This window comes from Aulonocara sp. 'chitande type north' Nkhata Bay, linkage group LG2, assembly GCF_057382095.1.
Source record: "Aulonocara sp. 'chitande type north' Nkhata Bay isolate Kocher_YH1m ecotype deep benthic linkage group LG2, A_spYH_male_GT1.1, whole genome shotgun sequence".
Classification (NCBI taxonomy): Eukaryota; Metazoa; Chordata; class Actinopteri; order Cichliformes; family Cichlidae; genus Aulonocara; species Aulonocara sp. 'chitande type north' Nkhata Bay.
Genome location: NC_141345.1, coordinates 19,469,550 through 19,492,547, shown reverse-complemented (window position 1 = coordinate 19,492,547; position 22,998 = coordinate 19,469,550). Strand labels below are relative to the sequence as shown.

The window sequence follows — 22,998 nt, the reverse complement described above, 5'->3', positions numbered from 1 at the left end:
AGGGAACCACAAGCCTAAAAATAACCATTTTACTTCACACAGATCAGCAAAATTGAGCTTCTATGCACATGTGGATTTCCCTTTTTAAGAATACAAGAGTATCAGTACACAAGTAATGCAACATACTAACTGCCTAATATACATTTTTGCATGGCAACATGCTTTTCTGTTACAAGGTGTAACAGGGTCATCGTCTTAGCTACACTGGCTATAGTGGATTTCTGTGAAATAAGGCAGCACAATCATTTACTAAACGTGAAGCCCAGGCTTACAGGCTCCATTTGAGTCCATTTGAGCACAGAGAAAACCTGACATAAAGCACAGACAACATGTACTTTGGGTAAAGTACACGTTATCAAACTTTATGAGCTATCCTTTGGGGTCATAAAAATACATTAACACTTGAAACCCTTGTAGACCATTTCTCTTTAGAGAAATATATACTTTATTGGAAATGGTAAAAGTTTAAGTTACAAGGCCTTTATGTTAGTGTGCAGCTTAAAAGCTAAAACATGGACAAAAAGAAAGCGAAGAAACAATTTGACAGTTTTCACAGCCTTTATTTGAATTTCTTCACATTCCATCACTTCCTCTATACAAAACAAAGTAGGACCTGAATTTCAGAAGGCACCCCCGCAATGTTAGGTGACACCTGTCTACCAAACAAAGAAAGTCAACCTTCCTTTTTAGGGCGGGTGGGGGAAATGATAAATGATGCATGCATTGAAAGTACCAACTTCATATGTCTCGGTACGATCATCTTATAGTCCCTCGATTTAAAAAAAAAAAAAAAAGCAACATAGTACAAGTTTCTTATTTACAAAGATTTTAAAAAGTGAAATCAAAATGGATTTTTTTTTTTAATCCTGCTACAGTTCTGAAGTGAATCAGCAACCAAACAACCCATTTAGTACAATAAACACTTTTGTAGGGTTAAAAGCACCCTACTTTTATGCTTTCATTCTTTAATTCCAGACAAAAGCTTTTACTCGTTTTAAAAAAAAAAAAAAAAAGAAAAAAAGAAAAAAAAAAAAAAAAAAAAAGTGAAAAAGCTTCATTTGTAATGCGTTACGGTCAGTGATGACCTTGGAGGCATTTAAACATCTCCACAGGAGGTAATACTGCAGCTCAGATGTCCATCTCAAACTGGTTGTCATCTGTTGGGGGAAAAAAAAAAAAAAGAAAAAAGAAAAAAAAAAGAAGCACAAAACAAAACAGTTGAGATTAAAAACAGTGAGGTTTGATAATCTGCCATCACCTTATTTGTGCGGTTGCAGCCACACCTTAACCGACAATGGCGACGAGAACAAACTAGCTCTTATCACTGCAAAGGAAACCATCAAGGGGGCAAAAAACACACGGACACACCAAGGACATAGAACATAAAAACAAGACCCACGGCACGTCTTGGGTGTTTTTACCCACACAAAGAAGGAGACAAGTAGGCAGGGGTCACGTGTAATCCTCATGGTCTTCAGTTTGACAGGAGGAATGGAGGAGGGCAGATTGATAGCTGCATGTACTTCAGTCAATAACAAATGACTAAACTGTGAACCCAACCTTTGGTCACATGGCCACAATAAGCCCCACTAGAGGATTTGTTGCCAAAATAAGGAACTTTATCTCTAGCAAGTCACAATATTCTAATTGGAAATCAATAATAATAACAATAATAATAATAATAATAATAATAATAATAAGTCAAGTTGTTTACCAAAAGACATTAAACTTTAAAAAAAAAAAAAAAAGTGGAAATATGATGCTTTTCCTCAGCCTGTGACATTATGTTCTGAATCTTTGGCTGTGTTTGTACAAGTAATCGCAGTGAGTCACAAGCTCAGGCTTAACACTCGTCTAAATGCTCATTCCTTGAGTTGTTTTATTCTCCTTGCCCAGAAAACAATATCCTGAACATATGATCATCTCACACAACTTTCTGACTTCTATCCATGAGGGGCCGCCAATCAAAAGACAGCTAAAATGGTTCTAAAGAGAGGAACAACATCTATGCAGTTTAAGATAACCAGATTTTGAACTGTTAATCGTGCAAAGTCACTTTGTCAGACATGATTGTTTACCAATAAACTGCTGGCCTCTTTTTAATAAAAAGGTAAACAGCTAACAAACAGTTCAGCTGCAGAGTTGAGGACTGCAAGAACAGCAGGCTGTATGCATATGATGGTTAAGGCTGGACACGCTGGCTTAATCAGCATTTCGACTTAATCATAAAACAGTCAGTGGAGCCTTCTTTGTATCAGTTAGAAAAATCTGAGAGGGGAGGATGATTTAATGTCAATTGCGACACCCCCCCCCCACACACACACACACACATTTTTCTCAGGGGTTAGGAAAAAGACAGGAATCAAAAACTGTTTTACTTAAGAACAGGTTCCATTTCATGGGCTCATATGCCTTGAAGCTTATTAATCCCTTTTATCAGTGTTGGCATGCCCCCCACCACCCTAACCCAACAGCTGCACATTGCAAAACAAATTATTGAACTATTTGTTTTGGGCACCTCAGTCACATGCAAAGCTTTTTTCCCCTCCCAGTATTTATCCTGAGTGTTCAGATTGATAAAATTGTGTTGGCTGACATCACTCTCACAAATAAAGGGAACAATAAGGATTCTGAACTTTCAGGAGACTCAATATATATCAAGTAAAATTCCACATTACAAGTTGTGGTGACACAAATGAATCTTATATGTACAAGACATTTACCTGCAATGTCTTTCTCTTCCTCTTCTTCCTCCTCTTTGAGATCCTGCAACTTCCCCGTGGAGTGTGTGGCTGGTACAGTTACCCCTGGGATTTGGGGAAGACAGCATGGGGGGGTCCGAGCAAGAGGAGAGTTTCGACAATCCAAGAGGAACTTTCTGTCATAGATGATGCGGGTGCCTATTTTGTTTTAGGAGGGGGTGGGGGTTAAAATCGAAACAAAGAGTCAAACAACAGAACAAAGGCTGGACTTCTGCAAGCTCAAACTGCAGCCTAGTTATTACTCAAGCCCCTTTGCAGTGATCTAAGGTGCACATCTGGAGATTTGGACAATATTATTCTGTATTGGAAGAGATTTAAGTGGGGAAAGGGTTGTGTGCACACAATGTTTAGAGCCGTCACAGTAATTCTAGGAATTCCAAGAAATCAAACCACAAAACATTCTCACTTTGAAGCAAGATGCTTTCAGATTAAAGCCACATGTTTCATATTTTGATTCAGCAGAAAGCTGTTACATATACAGCAGTCATTAAATGCTTATGAATTAACCTAAAAGTACTTATTTTTCTTTTCAAAATGGAGTTTGTACCGTCTACAAGGAAAAACACGTTGAAAAACAGTTACGGGCAATTCATCCTAGACAAAGGGAAGCAAAGCAGAGGGAAATGGGGCAGGGGAAGGGGGCTGGAATGCAACCTATAGTGAAAGCAGCGACTGCGCCATGCAGCTACATGTGACAAAGGGTTAGGGTTAGCAACACAAGCATCGACCTGATAGGGTGTGCAAAATTTAATGTGTCACTATACAAAGTTTAACTCAAGTCAAAACTCAGTAGCGACATCATGTCACGTGTTCTTTGGCATCCATTTTTAGGCCTTTTTCTTGAAATGTTTACATTCCCCCATGCATTACACATTTCATCCCCTCCCCCTTCAAAATGTACAGAATGTTCTCTACTGTTCCTCAAATGCAGAACAGAGAGAAGCAGGGATAGGACGGTCTCCCGCTCCTCCACCACTGCGAAGGCCAATCACTCTGCATTTCTGGCAGCCGGACACATACACCCTAAAAGTCACGAGTTAAGACTGGGCGTGTTGTGTTTGAGACAACAATCAGTAAGTTTGACGCTGCAACAAGTCACCGATCAGACCACCGTGTTTTCGTTTGTCACAGGGGGCAGTGTTGTTATAAGCCTTACCGATACAAGTTTAACTACAGAACTTAAACAATATGTATGTAGTTATACATGTATAAAAAAGAAAAGAAAACACAATTTAGGAAAAAACAAAACACCGACGTTAGAGTATTAACCAACTCGGTGCAGGTAAAGCACACTCGTGAACATACGGGGCTGTGGCCTGCTGTGAGCATGCTCTCAATCTACAAACGAGGCAGGGGCCCCATCTTTGCCCGCTTTTTGGTCTCGAGCAAGTGCGAGGGCTGTTTTTATTGACGTTAGGGGAAACTAATATTACATCAGACACTTATGTTGTCGCGTGCAGCCTCTCGCGAGAGATGACGCGTGACCGTTTGGACGTAGGCACAAACCATTAGTTTCCAGCAAAAGTCGAACTTTTCGAGGGTTTTCCCCTTTTTCTTTCCTGTTGAGTTCTGAAAACATAAATTGATAACACAAAAACACAACACAGTGCAGTTTTTCTTACCTCCAGGCGTGGTGGAGAACAGGGTACCCCCGGGTGTTTGGCTGTAACAGTCTGGTAGCTGGGACCAGTCCTTCAGGGTAAGCACCCTGGTGGGGATAGGACGGCTTTTAACTTGATTTGCGTCGACCGACATGCTAATTTTGGCCTAACTACTGCTTCAAAAAGTGCTAGCGACTTTCTTTGTTTCTTTAGCCCCGAAACTCGTAAATACAAGTTTCCCCACAGTTTTCCTCACGGACAAAACTACGTAAGATACCGTAAAGTTTTACAAGTTTCACTTGCAAACTAAGAGTTAAAGCAAGCTCAAAGTTTTAAGGTCTGTCACGACAACCAGCTTCCGAACGCTGCTACACTCTGCATTCGTGGTACCCAAGTCTGCAGCAGCCAGCCGTCATGTTTTTGTGCAGTAGCTACCAGGCACGTGGGACAGCGTGTATTGGGTACGAATGTTTATCCCCAAACGACAGTCCGCGAGGGCGGTGACAATGAGTAAAAAGAGCGTTGTATTCTACTCTCTATCACTGTCAGTTTACCCCATGGGGGAAATAGTGGGAATTGTATTATTACCAATGAATAACATTAGTTTCTCTTTGTAAACGAATGGTATTAAAATAGCCGTATACTGGATAGAAATAACACGAGTTCCCGCGAGAATACCTAGACAGGGGTCATCTGGTTCACAAACCACGCATCCACCTCGTGGTTGTCAATCACTTGGCAACACTGCCCCCTACATGTGTGTCAGTGTGTTAGTACCATGCCTTCATGTTTAGAGGAGAAGCACCGTGTGCACGTCTCTCACGTGGCAGCTCCAGATCTCTGATCAATAACAGCAGCACCGTCTATACAGGTTACAGTCATCTCTGTTTTATTATAAGTTTTCTTTAATCAGGAAATGCATTATTACTCTCCAACATTTCATTTATCCAAACATTTCCTATATATAGCTTTATATGGAGATATATTTATCCGTTTCAGTGTTTTGGAACAAAGTGTGCACGTCTCGCACGAATCAGCAGAGCTCTGATCAATTCCAGCAGTAAGTATCAATAAGGGTTACGCGATTTACTTTTTCTGTAATCGGGAGATACATTAGATGCATATAGTTATACATTTGTCTATTTACTCACTTGTGTTGCTTGCGTTTTATTTTATTACATTTATGAATAATAAAGATTCTCTTGGAGTGGATTAAATCAGCAAATAGAGAAGCAAAACAGATTTCCCATTGGTCTGGAAATTTCTAGCCTTTGGTCAGTTAGTCTTGTTATTATAAACATAAACAGATACATAAATAAACATGTATTTCCAATAGAATATGTACACAAAAGAGATAATTAAAGTTGGCATTAAATCGGTTTAATCAGGACTCCTTTAAAGTGACATATTTGTTTGTAGTTTTATTTGACAGATTGACCTGCCTTTTGGTTTTATTTTATTTGTTTTAAAAAAAATTCTCCTACTTTTCAGCCACTTGAGGGCGACATTGACGTTAACACAAGGAACACTTTAAAAAAAATTAAAAATCTTTCTCATAATAACCGCCTGTTTCCTGGGATCTCCTCTGTGCTCTTGAGTCTGTGCTGGGAGACACAGCAAACCTTCTGGCAATGGTATTTATTGATGTGCCGCACTGGAGGAGTTGGACTATCTGTGCGACCTTTGTAGGGTCCAGGTTTGGTTTGTCTCATTGTTGCTGCTCTTAATTTCATTAACACCAAAGCAGCTGAACCTCATTAACCCCATCTGCTACTTCACTGACCACTTGAGGGCGACATTGACATGAACAATTTGTTCATATTAAATGTGTGTGGAACTTTTCAATGACTGGTCTGGGTGTTTTAACTAGTGATGGGCAGATGAAGCTTCATGAAGCACTGAAGCTTTTCATCCAATTGGTTCACCCCAGCGCAAAGCGTCTTGAAGCTTCATTTGCTCTAGTAGGACATCTACTGGATGTAAAAATATTAGTTAGCATGAATTTGAAGAGAGTGGCATTTTGCACACAGCCTGTAAATGTCAACAACAAAAGGAGTGTGTAAAACATGTATATTGTAGTGATGGCAGTATACTGTGTATATTTATACTGGCAGTATGGAAAATGATTATTTGGAAATGCTTAAAATGGAAATGATCATTTACTGTGAGGTGAGGTGTGGTTGGAGTATGGACAGTGGTTGTGCTTTTGTAACGTTGAGGTATGGACAGCTACAGACTGAGGCCTCAGTCCTGCCTGTTCACATTTTATTCAGTAAAAACTAAAATTTCACTGCTTTTATGGCCTTTTTAGTGGGGAGAACATAGCTAGGATTTAATGATTTAACAAATCTTTTAAATCCTTTGTCCTCCACAATGCTAAATGGCTGGGAGTCCTCAATCACCATGCTAACCAGGTCTTCATCTATTTGAGATTGTCTTTATTGTCTTTCCTCAGGAGAACAAAGCACAAATATAAATATCACACACGTAACTTATTACAGTTGCATAATATTGTTATATCATTTAGTAACATTACTGCATGCTATATTATCATTGCATTTGATGGCTCATCTGGTCTTGCCCCACAATCGGTGTTCCCCTTATTCTCATGCAAAGCTCTGTAGTGCCTAAGCATGGATGAGGTGTTGTTGTTATATCCCAGCTCCCTGGCACATAGCAAACACTTCACCTTGTACAAAAGGCAAGACAGCTTAACATAAATTGTATTGCACCATCAGTATCATGACAATACATCTTCTGTAGAAATTTACCTTGTTGGGAGGAATAAGATCAAAATGTTCCCACACAGGGGAGGACATCCTCCTCTTCTTAGCTGGCTCCATTCTCTCCTGACTTTCTCTCCTCACTCTCATAAACCTCCAAACTGTCTCCAAACTCTCACTAACCGCAACTCTCCATCAAACACCCACATTTTGAATGAAGTCTGAGGGGTTTATATCGCTGTCATAGCTCGCGGCAAAGTTCGAACCACTTCCTGAACCAGTCACGTGGTACAGCCGGGCAGCGAGGCTTCGGACGTCTCATTTTCAGCTCCTCCCATAAATGAAGCAAGCCTCGATACGCGTATCGCGGAAACGCCCCCTCCATTACTCGACACAAGCTTTGAAGCCTCGATACAGAATGTCACATCACTAGTTTTAACTATAAAAAGTTTAGTGCTACTCCAGTATTGCATTGATGCTTAAAATAAACGTCCTAGGAATAAGGTTTAACTTCATATTAATTTTAGGATGTCAAATTAATTTGACCACATTAATGAAGTGACCCCAGCAGCAATTTGATTAAATCAGTTTTAGAGATTGTGTTTGAATGTTTAAGGGAAAAGCTACGGAGATTTTTACGCTTTTGAAATCCAGCTTTCATCTGTGACCTGCAGAGGATGGCCTGAACCAGTTTATCTCTGGGCACTTGTTACTTTAAGGTTTTTGTCACAAAGAAACTGGGGCTTTGTGTGGTGTCAGTGAACCGACAATAAACTCATTAACTGACTTTGAGTTTGTGAATTAACATTACACAAACTTCCCTGACAACACATACTAACTATTAGGTTAGCATTCTATGATTCATGGGTTACACACATGGAACTCATGTTTGCATAACACATCCCTCTAATCCAGGTACCAAGGAGAACAGGAATGACAAGATTATGGTTTGCATAAACCTCCAAGGTATATGCGCTTTCCAGTACGCTTTTTCATTCATTCTTGCGAAACACTACAGAAAGGTGCAGCTCATGATTTCCAGACCTTATCATAAGGGAGGATTGCTCAGAATCTTCTGTTTACATCATACTTGTAGCCCCCCCGGACGATCTGATTTCCTCGTGTCAGCATTGTTCCCACATCATCATAATTAATGTTGTTCCAGGTTCAACATTGCAAGTGACCAATCACCTTCTTGTGACGTCATTCCTTTGCGACTTCGAAATACCCGCCTTCGAGTATTTCGAAATACAAGTGAAGAAGCGAAAAACCGCCGCCTGTCCGCCGAATTTGAAGTCAATTTAGGATACTTTCCTTTAATAAACGGTAAGCATTATACATATGTTCCTCACTTGGCTTGCTGTTTGTTTGCTAGCGATAGGCTACTTGACGACAGCATTAGCTAACCAGTGTTCTCTAGACCAGCGTTCCCCAACTTTTTGGGTGTTTCGTGGCCCGGGGGTTGGGTCAGGCAAAATTGCAGTAGCTTCCCTGATCATTTTACAAACATAAATGAAGAGAATCTGGACTAAAAGGCCTAGACTTATGGTTGTGTGCTGAATCTATGAATCAAACTATCACCTGGAAACATAATTAACTGGTCCATAGCTGTGAAACTGGACATGAGTTCTTGATTCTATGGAGATTAACAGTAATCCAGAAATTTACAAATTTGTCCTGGTACATCGCGTAAATGTTGTCCCTGGGACATCATGTAGAAGTTGCCCTGGGACATCGTGTAGATGTTGTCCCTGGGACATTGTGTAATTGTTGTCCCTGGGACATCGCGTAGATGTTGTCCCTGGGACATCGCGTAAATGTTGTCCCTGGGACATCGCGTAAATGTTGTCCCTGGGACATCGCGTAAATGTTGTCCCAGGGACATCGCGTAAATGTTGTCCCAGGGACATCGCGTAAATGTTGTCCCAGGGACATCGCGTAAATGTTGTCCCTGGGACATCGCGTAAATGTTGTCCCTGGGACATCGCGTAAATGTTGTCCCTGGGACATCGCGTAAATGTTGTCCCTGGGACATCATGTTAAAGTTGCCAGAGACATACCATATAAAAGTTTAGCTTCTTTTAGCCCCTGTTTGTTTTATATTATTTTATATATATATTTTTTTAATATTATATTTAATATTTACATTGTATTGCAAAAAACCCCACAACAAGTTAAAATGAATTAATGAATATTGACTAATTAAACCTTCGTTATTTTTCCACCAGAAATGGACGACATAATTAGAAGAAGTGTTCTGAATGACGAAAAAAAAAGAACTGGAAAAGACACACAACTTTGTGTGCATGTGTCACAATGCCAGGAGGACCCATTCAGTGTTGTGTTAGAAAAATTGAACTCATTAACCCTTCATGGACATTATAAATGTTTAAATGTTGCCTCAGGTAAAGACAGGAAAAGAGACTATTACAAATTCAACTGCATCAGAGCTGGGGGAAAAAGTCGAAACAGCTACAGAGCAGTGGGCTGTAAGGCCTATGTTTCATTTAAAGTACTCAAATGTTGGAAAGACCACACAGTCATTGTGCAGCGTACATATGATAAGCATGATGGGCATGATCCTTCGGACCCAAAAGACGCACATTTCAACAATATTTCCAGTGATTTAAGGAGGAAGATTGAGGAACTGCTTTCCCTTGGAACTAAGCCAGCCATCGTACTAACCGAATGTCATAAATGGGCCAAAGAACATGGACACAGATCTTCACAACAGAGAGCATTTTGTCACACCACGTGACATTGACAGTGTTAGAACCTGCATGATGAGGAAGAAGCACTTTAACTGTGGAGACAGTCAAAGTGTACATACCTTACTTAATGGAAAACATCAAGAACATGTTCTCTTCTATCAACCATACACATCTGACCAAGAACTAATGATTGTTTTGCAGACACCTGTAATGAAATCAAACATGGAGAACTATGCAAAACAGTTAGTATTTGTTGACACCACGCACTGCGTTAACCAGTATTCATTTCCCTTATTCACACTTGTTGTAAGAGATGATCATGGGCATGGAGTCCCTGTGGCCTATGCTATTGTCAGCAACGAAAGTCAGAAAACCCTGGAAACTGTTCTTGGAATAGTTTGTGAGCATTTCCCAACTTCCCCGAGGTAAATAATACATTGACAGCTATTGATTTTGAAATAATTCCTTTTCAAAAAAGTTATAACATGCCAGAATCTAATGCTATAGCTGCAGCATGGGCTGCAAAAAACTTTCCTTTCCAGTTGTTAAAGTTATTCCTATAGGCTGTATGCAGTATTTTATATATCTACTTGTGAGTTGAAATGTTTAATTTGGCATTGAAGTGGTGCTTTGAGATAGCAAAAACATTTTCATACTGTTTAATCTCATTTAGTGTTTTCTTTTTTTCTGTAGAGCATTTATGGTTGACAAAGACTTTGCGGAAATAAATGCTTTGCAGAAGGTTTTTCCAGAGTCAGCTATCCTTCTATGCTGGTACCATGTCTTGCAGGTAAACCACATTGTTTTCTTTTCACGTTGTCTAAGATGCACCTGAAACACATTTTTACAACAGGGTCCTGTTGTCATGATTTGCCTTATTGTGATATTCACCTACTCAGGTTAATGAATATAAAGGGATAAAATGTTGAGTGACTATGTCCATCCATTTAAGACCACAGTGCACTCATCTTCTGGTGGCTGCTTCCCAAAGCTCTTTTTGACATTTAAAAATATGTTTGCCTGGTTGATTTCTGTAATGCACAGGTCCTCTTGTCCAGTGAGTGACAAAGTTATTTTTGGACGTCAGCTTTCTTTTATGCTTTTTGTACAGCTGCTCCTCTGTCTCTTTCTCCAGATTAACTTTTTTTCTCTTACATTCACAGGCTGTTAATCGATGGCTTTCAAAATCAGAGTCCGGGGTCCATGGGCTTTCTAACACCCAAAAGAGAAATGAAATCATTTCTTTCTTTTGTAAGCTGAAAGCTTGCACATCTGTAAGTGTAATTTGTCTATTTCACATTTTGATTTCTTGATTACACTAAGAGCATAATAACTTTCAGTTGCTAAAAAAAGTTACAGAGAGATACAAAATAGATTTTTGAAACAATTTCTAAAACTGGCTTCTTATCTTGCTTATCAAAACAAGTACTTAAGCTGTGCAGAACATCATTGTGTCACCCACTGTGCAGTAGAACTTGTGAGTGGGATTCTTTCACAGACAGATGCTGAAACCAAATATGCTTATAGGTTTAGTGTTCCTTCTTAGCCATTGTAAGGGAAGAAATAATTGCTTCTTAATACAAAAACACGACATATTATTAATAACTTAAAATTCTTAATGTTATTCAATAAAAGGAAAAGGGCTTCAATACATAATATTAAAGATTTCAATAGGTCTGTTAAATGGATTGAAATATATTCTGTTGCATCCAATTCTCTTAGGAGGACGACTTTAAAGCCACATCAGCAGAGTTCTGCCAGACATTTAAGCAATACCCTTTGGTGTGCCAGTATTTTCAGAAGCACTGGGAAGGCATTGGCCACATGTGGTGTGACTACGGCCGTCGCTTCAGTCACGCTCGTTCTGAAACAAACAATGTGATTGAAAGGTATGATTTATTATTTTGACCTCATTCGATTGTATTGCTGAAAAAAAGATATTATGCTTTAATCCAAGAGGCTAAACTGAGTAGGTTCGTCATGTCATTGCCAGAACAGGTTTTAGGCAAATCCTTTAAATTCTAGCAGCGTTTTTTATGTTATCACAACAAAAAACAGAGTAGGTGGATTTGCCTAAATCAGCTAAACCGGCACAGAGCATTCCTTTATAAAAGACGTGTGCAATAGGTATTCCAATTTTTAAAAAAATAATACAGTCTTGATTAAAACTTTAAATTCCTTCAATTACAGTTACTAATCATTTCAAATAACTGTTTTTCAGATTTTTCCACCGCCTGAAATACCAGTTTTTATCTGGCTACAAGAATAGGCGTCTGGATGATCTGATTGAAGTGCTCCTAGGGAAGGCCGACGACTACTTCTCAGTCATAAAAACCCTGCAAGATGTGGGCCGCATGAAAAACAGGTTTGCTGACACCTTGTCTCAAGTTTCAGACTCTGCTTCAAGACTGATGGAAAGTGGTTGGGCTCTTAAAATTACAGTCAAGAACAGCCATGGAGTTAATGCATATCAAGTCCCATCTGAGTCAAGAGAAGACATGGTGTATGATGTCTGCCCTGTTGAGTCCTACTGCAACTGTACATATGGCTTACGAGGACTTCTTTGCAAGCATCTAGTGTTACTTGCAAAATTAGCAGAGGCTGACAATGACATCTATCCAAACATGGAAACAGACATTTCTACCTTGGCAAGAATTGCAGTGAAAGAAAGGCATTACTTTGTACACTGTGAGGACTTGAAAGTGATAAAAATGTCAAGTTTGTTTGGAAATCTGTGTTTTTTTGCATCGGCTGAAACACTTCAGTGCACTTGTTGTACGTTCTCTCACTATAACACATGTGCTTGCCTGAAGGTGGCTTGTAGCCATTTTAAACAAATGAAAAACTCTCTGAAAAGTCCTCTATCAACTTTGAATGACACTCCTGTAGTTGAAAGCACAGACAAAAAATGCACAGAAGATGCAGTTGGAAAACGAAATGCTGTTTTAGACACAGTTAAACAGTGGGCATTCATTCCAGAGGGTATTACTCCAATGATAGATGAACTGCATACAAATGTCTTAAAAACAAAACAAGTAGGCAAAAGTATATGCCAGTACGAAATAAAGACGACAGATAATGCACGCAAAATTAGGCCATTGTATTCTAGCAAGAAACGTTCGGCCAGCATCGACATTCCAACAGTCTGTGAAAATGAATGTGAACAGTCGATAACCACTGAAAGAGAGACATCCTCTGGAGAAAATGAAAACCTTTTGGAATACAAAACAAAAAAGAGAAGAGTTAAAGCTAAGTATATGCACAAGTAGACTTTTGTGTGACATTTCAAAGGGACTGCATCCATTACTTCTGTTTATTGAAACCTAAAGCTGAATAGCTGTCTTAACTTTCTGCCAAGGAACAGTTGAAAAGAAATTGTTTGGTCTCTCAAGCAGTTGTTATTTATGTGTGTTATTCATTACTTTGGCTTGGTTGCTGTTTTTGATACAAATTCATCTGTGCCCATTGTAATATTTTCATATGTTACTATTTTTATATTGCTATGCATTATAAATAAAGGATTACTTATTACTATTAAAGGTCTGCATTTGTAATTGTTGGTATTATTTATAAAATATGCGCTCTTAAGTTTTTTGCTCCATAAAACGATACCTGTCACTTTTTGGACATAGAGTATCAGCTGTTGAGAATCCTGGCTCATACAAAATAGAAGTAAAAGGTTTCAACATCCAGCCTTTTTATGATTAAATACAAAGTGTAATAACAGAGTTATTGGGGTGTGATTTTTGTTAATAGTTAGTCTTAAGTATAAGTTTAATAGTAATGAGTAAGAAAATATAGCCAGAATAATGGAATGAGACTAACACCTGACCTCACACTGAGATTTGGTATGAAGTGGCATGTTTGTGCTAATGCTGACATTGGGGCTCAGAGTTCCTCTGTGTGTATATATTTGTGAACGTTAACTTGGCTAATGTCCAAGGGTTTGACTGCTTTCCTGTTGGATTGTATCACAAAGAACAGGGATAAGAGCACCAGTGGCCGTGCACACCCTCATCTCTCTCCTTCACCCGATCATTAGTGTTGGAAACCGGCATTAGCTCAGAGTAGATTAGACTTCAGTATAGTGCAAGTGATTTGATGATTATTTGATTCAGTTTTTTCTGTGTTCAAGCTCAATTACTTTAATAAAATATGTTGAATTCAAACAAATAAATAAACAAATAAACTGTGGACATTACCCTTTTAAACCTTTCTGAAACAAGACAGGTAAAAACCAGTGTATAAAAGTTTACATAGGTATAAATAGCTCTAACACTTTACTCCAGCCTGGCGTCCACACATGTGGACATCACATTTTGGGTTATTTAGACCAAAATACTAAATCTTGATCAACAAGTGCCTGATATACAGTTATGAGGACATTATACTGCAACTGTTCTATCGAAATTTCAAATTAATGTCCTCATATGTGGCTCTCATTTTTCTCAGAAACAAAAATTAGGTAAAAAAAAAAAAAAAAAAACAAAACCTGGTAATTCTTTCTTTTTACATTCATCGGGTTCCAATCGGCCCAAATATCAAAGAGAAATTAAAAATGCATGCCATGGAAGATTTCGGGTCTTAGGGGGTTAAAATGACCAGACCCCTCCAGCCTGTTTTCCAGGCCACTAAATTAAACCCAGTCAATTACCAATTGAACAGAATAAAAACCTACGAGGTCCACTAATAGTCCAAAAGTCCAAATCTTTAATAGAAAAGACAGGCAGAACTCAAACAAACAATAATCCAAACGAGGAGCATATATACACACTGGAAAGTAAATAATTATAAGTTATTAAATCAGACTAATTAAATACAGTAAAACTAATAAGGGAAGACGAACACACGGGAAATAAAAATAACAGTGTAAACATACCAAAACTCAAAATAAAACAGGAAAGCTACTACAAACCGAGTGTGACACAATTACATTCATATTGAAACATATGTGATAATTTTCTTTCTTTGTAGCATTTTTAAGATATGTGTTAGAACAGTCATTATGCTGTTTGGATTAGGAACCAATCATTTTTGCCAAATAGTTAACACAAACTTAGAACAACAGTGAACAATTTTCAAGATTCTGATTTACAGAACAAACAAAAGTCACAAAAGGTTTCATTATTTAAGAGACAAGATCAAGTTTTTCACACAGGAATGAAATGACAGAATCCAGTGCAGCGGGGCCAAAGGTGTGTGTCAGCAAACTGAAGGTTGAGGAATCAGTCAGCTCATGTTTAAGATTGTGTTGGATTTTGAGAAGAGTCTGTCTGTTATTAGAAAGTAAGATTAACAATGTTACACCAATAACCCAAATACGGGGAAATGACAAATAATACCAAAAAAGATACAACTTTCATATTGTTTTACTAACTTACTTTGTCATATCAGCACTTGAATGGTCGATGCCTTTACAGACCATGTCTGTTGTGACATCGCAGGCCAATCTTCCGGCAAACCCGAGGGCTAGCTCCCCAGCCTCCTCTTCACTCAGAACACTAAACACTGTTACTTTAGTTTTGGCCTTCTTAGGCCTGTCAAGAATCATTGCGGGCAGTTTGGCTTTACGGCCCTAAAAAAGAAAAAGTGCAAACACCAAAAGAGCAGAGAGAGACACACACACACGCGCACAAAGTTAAATGCTTTTGTTTACATGGTGTAATTGTGTATATGTTGCAGCAAATGCACAATTTCCAGCCACATTGTCACTTCATTGATACGAGTAACCCGGATTTATTTCAGGTGACATCAAAATCACGAAATGTATACCTACCCCAATCAAACCTCTGAAAACATGAACTGACATGTTCTCTGCATTGATTCTGCGCTTGATCTCGTCTTCTGTTATTGTGTAGGTTTTCTTTTTTGAGCTTGGTACAGATAAGCGACCATGCACTCTGTAAACTGTACTAGTTCCTTCTGAATCAGTTTGGAATTCTGTATCTGCATCGATCCTGTCAACATCATCAGCAGCAGCATTATCTGTACTCAGACTTATGCCGTACACTTCTGTTTCTTTTTCTTCAGTCTGTGTACCTTCATCTCTGACTGTCAGTCTTCCTATCTCACTGTTACTTGTCGATTTGCTGCAGATGTTCTCTCCCTTAGGAACTTTTCCTTTGTCATTCGCTGCCTGATGCTTTCCCTGATGACATTCTTCACTGGCTACTTCTATTGCTCCTCCTGTATAGCCACCCACTATGCTGCACAACTCCTTTCCCTCTGCTGTGCTGCACTGTGCTGTTACATAAAGAAGAATGATATAAACAGCACTATATCAATTTAATTGTGAAGAGAAATCCCCACAATACGACACAGTTATGTCTAAAATAGTTTTGTGTAAAAACTGGATCTTGAAACGTCCACTTTAATTACACAGTCCTGGTGTGCAAAGGCAAAATTACGAAAAAAAAATTCACTTTAAACATTTTTGGACATTGTTTAGTTATATTGTGACTTACTCTCACAGAAGATACAGATGCCACAAACAGACTTTGAACAACGCATGTGCTTGTATGCACTACATTTCTGGCACTGCACCTGTGAATTAAAAAAAAGAAAAAAGAAGAAGAAATAAACTAACAAAAAACTAATGAACAAAGTCCATTAAATAAACAATCTATATGGCTAAGGACATGTCATAGTGTACCCGGTCTTTGGCTGCAATCACACACCAGCACTGACTGCACTTCCTAGTTCGATCTGCAAAATATAATTTGTTTAAGTACAAGTTACATTTTCCAATGTTAGAGAAAAAGAAGGCAGCTAATTTTATCTTTACCTATTGAGGAAAATAAGTAGTGGCAAAGTCGGGACCTGAGCTTTGTGATTTCAGTGTTGTACTCCTCCACTTGTGTTTTACCGTCAATGAGAGATTGGGCAAACTAATAATTGACGAAGAAAAAAAAAAAAAAAAAAAAGAACAAAAAGAATTAGATTAACAAAGAAATGTTTGTTTGTTTTTAACCCCCCCGAGAAAAAAAAAAAAAAAAAAAACAGAGCAACCAAAGCAAAGCATTACTGCTGAAATGGTTCAATCTACAAAAAAAATTGAGATTTTACCATCCTGCCTCTAAGGCTTTAAAAACTGAATAGGCAAAAATGTAAACATTACTTATATAGGTTAAAGCTATAGTTTTCAGTACCATTATGACATGCACTCCACATGAGTTCCCATCCTGTTGATGTGGGTGGCTCACATGTGACAAGGTCCACTCTCCAGCGCAGCCTCTTGCTGAAGCAAATGAGCTGAGAGATTGCAGTTATTACAAATAAAAAGCATATAGAGAAATCAATAACCACGTTCGGTAATGATTTCAATTAAATTAAATATGTTATGTTAAATATGTTAATTAATTACCTCCAGTTTTTCAACACCGCACTTTTTCTGACCTCCGACTCGCCAAATGAATTCATATAGACTATGGTCCTCTTGGGTATGTCACAAAACTGTTTTGTAAAAAGATGGATATGGTAGGCTTGGGCCTTGAGCTTTCCTAATGAGGGACACTGAAAAGTATCATGCACTAGAGAGTGCAAAATCTGTGCAACTTACAAACAAGGTCCAGTGGCTGCCGTTTTCCAGACAGGCTCCAATCAATTTCTCATACATCTGAAAGATGTTTTTCTGGAAATAAAAATAATGTGACAAGTATGTTTTTCTGTCAAGAATGACACTGCAAAACTGCAAAAGCTTGTCAGGTGAGACTTGTAATTAATTCTGCAGATACACAAACATATAGAAAGTGTCATTTTTGGTTTACATTAATTAATTTCTATAGTGTGTACAAAACAAATCAAGACCACAGACTCAACACGCACCACTAAATTTTTGGTGTTCTTTATCAGTTGGCCAAGACAGAAATGTTTTAATCTGTGTGCATTGCTTTTGAACAAGTCTTTACACAGAAAAGGTTTCAGAAAGGTATTTTTCAGGTTCTTCTGACAAGGCTTCAATTTTGGAAAATGCTGTTTGTTTATAGTGGCAACTTATAAACCCTTTGTAATAAGAACATAGTTACCACAGTCCAAGTCATACCTTCAAAAAGTATGCACTTTGTGCTCTTGTGGACCCATCCAAAATTTTTCCAGTGATTTGGCTTGGTATTGGATAAATGTGAGGGAAATTCTATAAAAATAACATAAATACACCTATGTTTTCAAGTACATTACAAAAAACGTAAACATGCTATGTCATTATGATCAAACAAGCTTTTCAACATACCTCACACTGCAAATAGATTAGGCCATCTATTACCTTATAAAACAAATAAATAAATACATATAAATAAAAACAGAACTAAGGAACACGATTCATTAAGTAAATTGTACAATAAAGTGTATTTAAAGCAGAATTTAACATTAGTTTTATGACAACATAAAAGGATTTTTATGTCAAGAGGTACCTCATCTGAAATGTTAGTCTGGTCAAACAGGGATTTCAAACTTGAAATACCAATAGAGTTTGGTCCAGCTACTCCCACAAGGTAATCTGTGAGAAAGCATATGCTGTAGTCAACAGATATCATTTTCTTTTTGCATGCTGCAACCATCATCCATTTCAGTCTTCTAGGAGCTTTGTCTGGTTGTAGTTCTTTTTTCTCCTCCTCTCCCCTCATCTATTAATTAAATTGTTTTCTGACCTTCCTAACTGTTTCCGACCTGTCTTCCCAATGTGATGTTTAAGCAATATATGTATGGTCAGAAGGGGGTGAAATTTTCATTGCAGTTGTACGTGTAACATTGCATGTGATAATAAAAGGCTTGATTGGTTGATTATTCAACATGAGTTGACATTTACCTGACATTGTGAAGGAGTCACAGTTTCTGTAAGGGTGTAAGAACATAACATGTGGATTTGTTACACTTCTTTTTCACAAGTTAATAACAATCAATAATTTTCATTCCATTATTTACAAGCTATCACACGATGTCCCAGGGACAACATCTACACGATGTCCCTGGGACAACATTTACACGATGTCCCAGGGACAACATTTACACAATGTCCCAGGGACAACATCTACACAATGTCCCAGGGCAACTTCTACATGATGTCCCAGGGACAACATTTACGCGATGTACCAGGACAAATTTGTAAATTTCTGGATTACTGTTAATCTCCATAGAATCAAGAACTCATGTCCAGTTTCACAGCTATGGACCAGTTAATTATGTTTCCAGGTGATAGTTTGATTCATAGATTCAGCACACAACCATAAGTCTAGGCCTTTTAGTCCAGATTCTCTTCACTTATGTTTGTAAAATGATCAGGGAAGCTACTGCAATTTTGCCTGACCCAACCCCCGGGCCACGAAACACCCAAAAAGTTGGGGAACGCTGGTCTAGAGAACACTGGTTAGCTAATGCTGTCGTCAAGTAGCCTATCGCTAGCAAACAAACAGCAAGCCAAGTGAGGAACATATGTATAATGCTTACCGTTTATTAAAGGAAAGTATCCTAAATTGACTTCAAATTCGGCGGACAGGCGGCGGTTTTTCGCTTCTTCACTTGTATTTCGAAATACTCGAAGGCGGGTATTTCGAAGTCGCAAAGGAATGACGTCACAAGAAGGTGATTGGTCACTTGCAATGTTGAACCTGGAACAACATTAATTATGATGATGTGGGAACAATGCTGACACGAGGAAATCAGATCGTCCGTAGCCCCCCACAGCTGAGCGGTGGTGGTAACAGCCTGACTCATGTGTGCCGTAGGGTTCTGGTAGAATGGTGTTTTGGAAGTATCATTTCCAAAGCCTTCGCAAGGAACTACAAGCAGGAACGTGGTGCATTCTCATTGGTGCAACTGCTTAGATGCAGAGATGTCAAACTCCAGTCCTTGAGGGCCAGTATCCTGAATCTTTAACATGTGTCCCTGCTCCAACACACCTGAATAACATTAGTAGATCGTTAGCAAGACACTATAGGTCTTGACTGCATGCTGAGGTGGCAACCACTAATCCTACTCAAGTAAATTTAAATACATTTTGTGTTTGGAAAAATGTACTTTTAAAAGTACTTTTATTGCACCATGTTCATTCATTCATTAGCTGCTGTAACATGAATCAAATGGCTGAACTGCTAACGACCTACTAAATTTATTCAGGTGTGTTGCAGCAGGGACACATCTAAAAGTTAAAGGATACTGGCCCTTGAGGACTGGAGCTTGACACCTGTGGCTTGGAGGAACAAAAGAGTCAAACACAAAAGTATATCTTAAATCACGTCTTAAAACCCACTTTTATTCCTTGGCTTTTAACCTCAGTGAGATTTAGTTTCTCTTTTAATTGAAGTAGTTATTTAATTAATGATTTCACTCTTCTTTTATTTGTGTTTTATTTATATCTTATGTAATTTTATTTTACAGTTCCAATGTACAGCACTTTGTGTCAGCTGTGGTTGTTTTAAAGTGCTTTATAAATAAAGTTGATGATGATGGTGATGATGAAGAAAAATCCCAAAGAGCTAGACATTCTTGTAATTTTGTAAAGTGTTTTTAAACAAAAGTTCTTCAGGTTTTCTTTCACATTATCTGCTTTTTCAATTTTTTTTCATTTTCAGTCCAATTCTTTTATCTGACCATTTTCAAATGAATAATTTCTATTTAAGACACTCAACACTGACCTGTAACTTATCTAAGCATAGAGCATCAAAGTTAATACAGTCTAACAGATATCTTGTCATTCACAAACAGCTATTAGCTGAAAACCTTGCATATGTTGACCTTAGAAAATTTGAGGAAACTGGAAAGGTAGAGGACAAAAGAAGAAGTGGCACGCTCCAACTGAAAAAAATCCAGCATCCCTTGTTTTCACAGCTGACTTGTGCCTCAGTGATGGAATATTTATTTGCTTTAAAAGAGTTTTCTCTTTTTCTCTCTCTCTCTTTTTTTTTTTTTTACATCACAGAGTGATATGCCATTGTGCTGTCATTGTTTTTCTTGGATTTACTTCTCCAACCTTGGAGAAGTACCTTGGAGTACACATTGACAATAAACTGGACTGGGCTAAAAACACCACAGCACTTTACAGGAAGGGCCAGAGTCGTCTCTATTTTTTGAGGCGACTGAGGTCCTTCAACATCTGCCAGAAAATGCTCAGGATTTTCTATGAGTCTGTTGTGGCCAGTGCGATCCTCTATGCTGTTGCATGCTGGGGGAGCAGGCTGAGGGTAGCAGATGCCAACAGACTCAATAAACTAATCTGTAATGTTGTGGGGATGGAGCTGGACTCCCTCAAGGTGGTGTCGGAGAGGCGGATGCTGTCCAAGATAAAGACAATGTTGGATAACACCTCCCACCCACTCCATGACATGCTGGTCAGTCACAGGAGCACGTTCAGTGAGAGACTGAGATTACCGAAAAGCACCACTGAACGACACAGGAAATCTTTCCTGCCTGTGGCCATCTCCCTGTACAACGCATCCACTTAACACACTGGTTACTGCTACAACTACACATGTTTCTTTTTCAGCTATTTGTTAATGAGTGACTTAGCATATTGTCTGTCTTGTTAATGTTGGTTTATGTTGGTTTATAATGGAGCACTGTAACAAAAAAATAATTTCCCCCAGGGATCAATAAAGTATTCTGATTCTGATTCTGAACTCCTACAGTTTTGAGGTTTTCTGAATCCATTCCATGTTTCATAGCTAAACTCACTCCAGCTCTTTCAGATTGGCACAGGTGATTTTAAATAATCTTGTTCAGGCTAAGGACTCCATAGTCCAGTAATCAGCAATCAGTCTATGCTGTATCTACGTACCTATTTATCCATCAATCTATTTAAATTCAAATTCAAATTTTATTTGTCACACACACAACCATACACAGTATGACATGAGGTGAAATGCTTGTAGCTGTGCAATGCAATGCCCGACCATTAAATGACAGTGATTTTACAGTATTTACAATTTACAGGTTATTACAAAATTTACAGATTTAACTTAGAAATTTACAGTAAAAATGTGCAAATAGCAGAAATAGAGATTATAAATTATAGGAAGTGTGCATGAAGAAAAAACAGAGTGCGTGTGGTGATGTGATGTGTGTGAGAGTCCAGTCTTATAGTGATGTGATGTGTGTGGGAGAGTCCAGACCTACACCTGGTTCAGGACCCAAATAGCCTGGGGGAAGAAGCTCCTCCTCATTCTCTCTGTTTTGGCCTTAAGGGAGCGGAAGCGCTTCCCAGACCTCAACAGTGAGAAGAGTCCATTGTTGGGATGGGAGAGGTCCATCATAATCTTCCTAGCTTTGGTCTTGCACCGCTTGGTGTAGACGGACAGCAGGTCAGGGAGCTCTGATTGAATGATGCGTTCGGCCGAGCGCACCACTCTTTGCATATCTCGTCTGTCCTGCTTGGTGCTGTTCCCAAACCAGGTGCAGATGTTTCCCGTCAGGATGCTCTCGATGGTGCAGGAGTAAAAGTTCTTGAGCACCTTCAGTGGCAGATGGAAGTCTCTAAGTCTTCTAAGGAAGAAGAGACGCTGACGAGCTTTCTTAACCAGGGTGTTGATGTGACAGGACCATGACAAGTCCCGAGTGATGTGGACACCCAGGTATCGGAAACTGTCCACTTCCTCCACTGGCGTGCCACAGATGATGGGGGGCTTGTAATTCCTCGCCTGCTTTGTAGTGAAGTCCACAATCAGCTCCTTAGTCTTGCTGACGTTTAGGAGGAGGTTATTCTCCTGGCACCAGGTCTCCAGGTTCCTAATCTCCTCCAGGTAGGCCGTCTCAATCTTGTCGGAGATCAGGCCCACAACAACAGTGTCGTCAGCAAACTTGACAATGGAGGTGGTGTCTGATGTGGCTACACAGTCATAAGTGTACAGTGAGTACAGCAGGGGGCTTAAAACACAGCCCTGAGGCACTCCAGTGCTGAGTGAGATGGAGGGGGAGACTTGTTTTCCCACCCTCACTGATTGGGGTCTGTCTGTGAGGAAGTTGAGGATCCACTGACACAGTGATGAGCTGAGTCCTAGATCCGTCAACTTGGTGAAAAGCTTAGAGGGAATTATTGTGTTGAATGCTGAACTGTAGTCCACGAACAGCATCCTAACATAATTCCCTCTGCCAGTGTCCAGGTGACTCAGGGATGTGTGGAGCAGGTGACATATGGCATCGTCTGTGGAACGATTAGTCCGGTAAGCAAACTGAAATGAGTCGATGGTGGCAGGAAGTGAAGAAATGATGTGAT

At 39.0% G+C, this 22,998-nt stretch overlaps 3 protein-coding genes across 4 annotated transcripts; 1 reads left to right on the top strand and 2 right to left on the bottom strand.

Annotated features, from left to right (window-relative positions):
* Positions 1 to 539: 539 nt before the first annotated feature.
* eif4ebp3l (eukaryotic translation initiation factor 4E binding protein 3, like) lies at positions 540 to 4,797 on the bottom strand. 2 transcript variants are annotated; one of them, XR_015131196.1, is made up of 4 exons: positions 4,385 to 4,797; positions 2,724 to 2,900; positions 1,028 to 1,157; positions 540 to 995 (listed from the first exon to the last, which is right to left on the bottom strand). XR_015131196.1 is itself a non-coding variant. In XM_086307827.1 (3 exons), the coding sequence occupies exons 1-3, from the start codon at positions 4,515 to 4,517 to the stop codon at positions 1,129 to 1,131; spliced, it is 339 nt and encodes a 112-aa protein (XP_086163953.1). In that variant the 5' UTR covers positions 4,518 to 4,797; the 3' UTR covers positions 540 to 1,128. The 2 variants fall into 2 exon arrangements, 1 of the variants encoding a protein (XP_086163953.1); XM_086307827.1 differs by having other exon boundaries at positions 540 to 1,157.
* Positions 4,798 to 8,195: 3,398 nt separating this feature from the next.
* On the top strand, positions 8,196 to 13,340 carry LOC147337665 (uncharacterized). Its single transcript, XM_086307815.1, has 6 exons — positions 8,196 to 8,412; positions 9,315 to 10,222; positions 10,491 to 10,587; positions 10,961 to 11,071; positions 11,520 to 11,686; positions 12,019 to 13,340. Exons 2-6 carry the CDS (start codon positions 9,798 to 9,800, stop codon positions 13,064 to 13,066), a joined length of 1,848 nt encoding a protein of 615 aa, XP_086163941.1. The 5' UTR covers positions 8,196 to 8,412; positions 9,315 to 9,797; the 3' UTR covers positions 13,067 to 13,340.
* A 1,144-nt stretch (positions 13,341 to 14,484) lies between these two features.
* LOC147337664 (uncharacterized) lies at positions 14,485 to 19,469 on the bottom strand. The gene is made up of 13 exons (XM_086307802.1): positions 19,239 to 19,469; positions 18,206 to 18,626; positions 18,025 to 18,057; positions 17,839 to 17,928; positions 17,356 to 17,427; positions 17,161 to 17,249; positions 16,946 to 17,048; positions 16,582 to 16,684; positions 16,450 to 16,502; positions 16,262 to 16,340; positions 15,574 to 16,040; positions 15,179 to 15,372; positions 14,485 to 15,070 (listed from the first exon to the last, which is right to left on the bottom strand). Exons 2-13 carry the CDS (start codon positions 18,416 to 18,418, stop codon positions 14,926 to 14,928), a joined length of 1,641 nt encoding a protein of 546 aa, XP_086163928.1. The 5' UTR covers positions 18,419 to 18,626; positions 19,239 to 19,469; the 3' UTR covers positions 14,485 to 14,925.
* Between the last annotated feature and the right edge of the window lie 3,529 nt (positions 19,470 to 22,998).

Bases quoted from the DNA above. Each gene is read 5' to 3' on its own strand.
- LOC147337665 (XM_086307815.1), top strand. From the start codon at position 9,798: ATGGACACAGATCTTCACAACAGAGAGCATTTTGTCACACCACGTGAC. The intron at 10,223-10,490 runs GTAAATAATACA...TTTTTTCTGTAG, and splicing joins CATTTCCCAACTTCCCCGAG to AGCATTTATGGTTGACAAAG. The intron at 10,588-10,960 runs GTAAACCACATT...TTACATTCACAG, and splicing joins GCTGGTACCATGTCTTGCAG to GCTGTTAATCGATGGCTTTC.
- eif4ebp3l (XM_086307827.1), bottom strand. From the start codon at position 4,517: ATGTCGGTCGACGCAAATCAAGTTAAAAGCCGTCCTATCCCCACCAGG. The intron at 2,901-4,384 runs GTAAGAAAAACT...AAAACAAAATAG, and splicing joins GTTCTCCACCACGCCTGGAG to GCACCCGCATCATCTATGAC. The intron at 1,158-2,723 runs GTAAATGTCTTG...TTCCCCCAACAG, and splicing joins GGAAGAGAAAGACATTGCAG to ATGACAACCAGTTTGAGATG.
- LOC147337664 (XM_086307802.1), bottom strand. From the start codon at position 18,418: ATGAGGGGAGAGGAGGAGAAAAAAGAACTACAACCAGACAAAGCTCCT. The intron at 16,685-16,945 runs GTACTGAAAACT...GTCAATTATTAG, and splicing joins GTGGAGTGCATGTCATAATG to TTTGCCCAATCTCTCATTGA. The intron at 16,041-16,261 runs GTAAGTCACAAT...TTTATGTAACAG, and splicing joins CATCTGTATCTTCTGTGAGA to CACAGTGCAGCACAGCAGAG.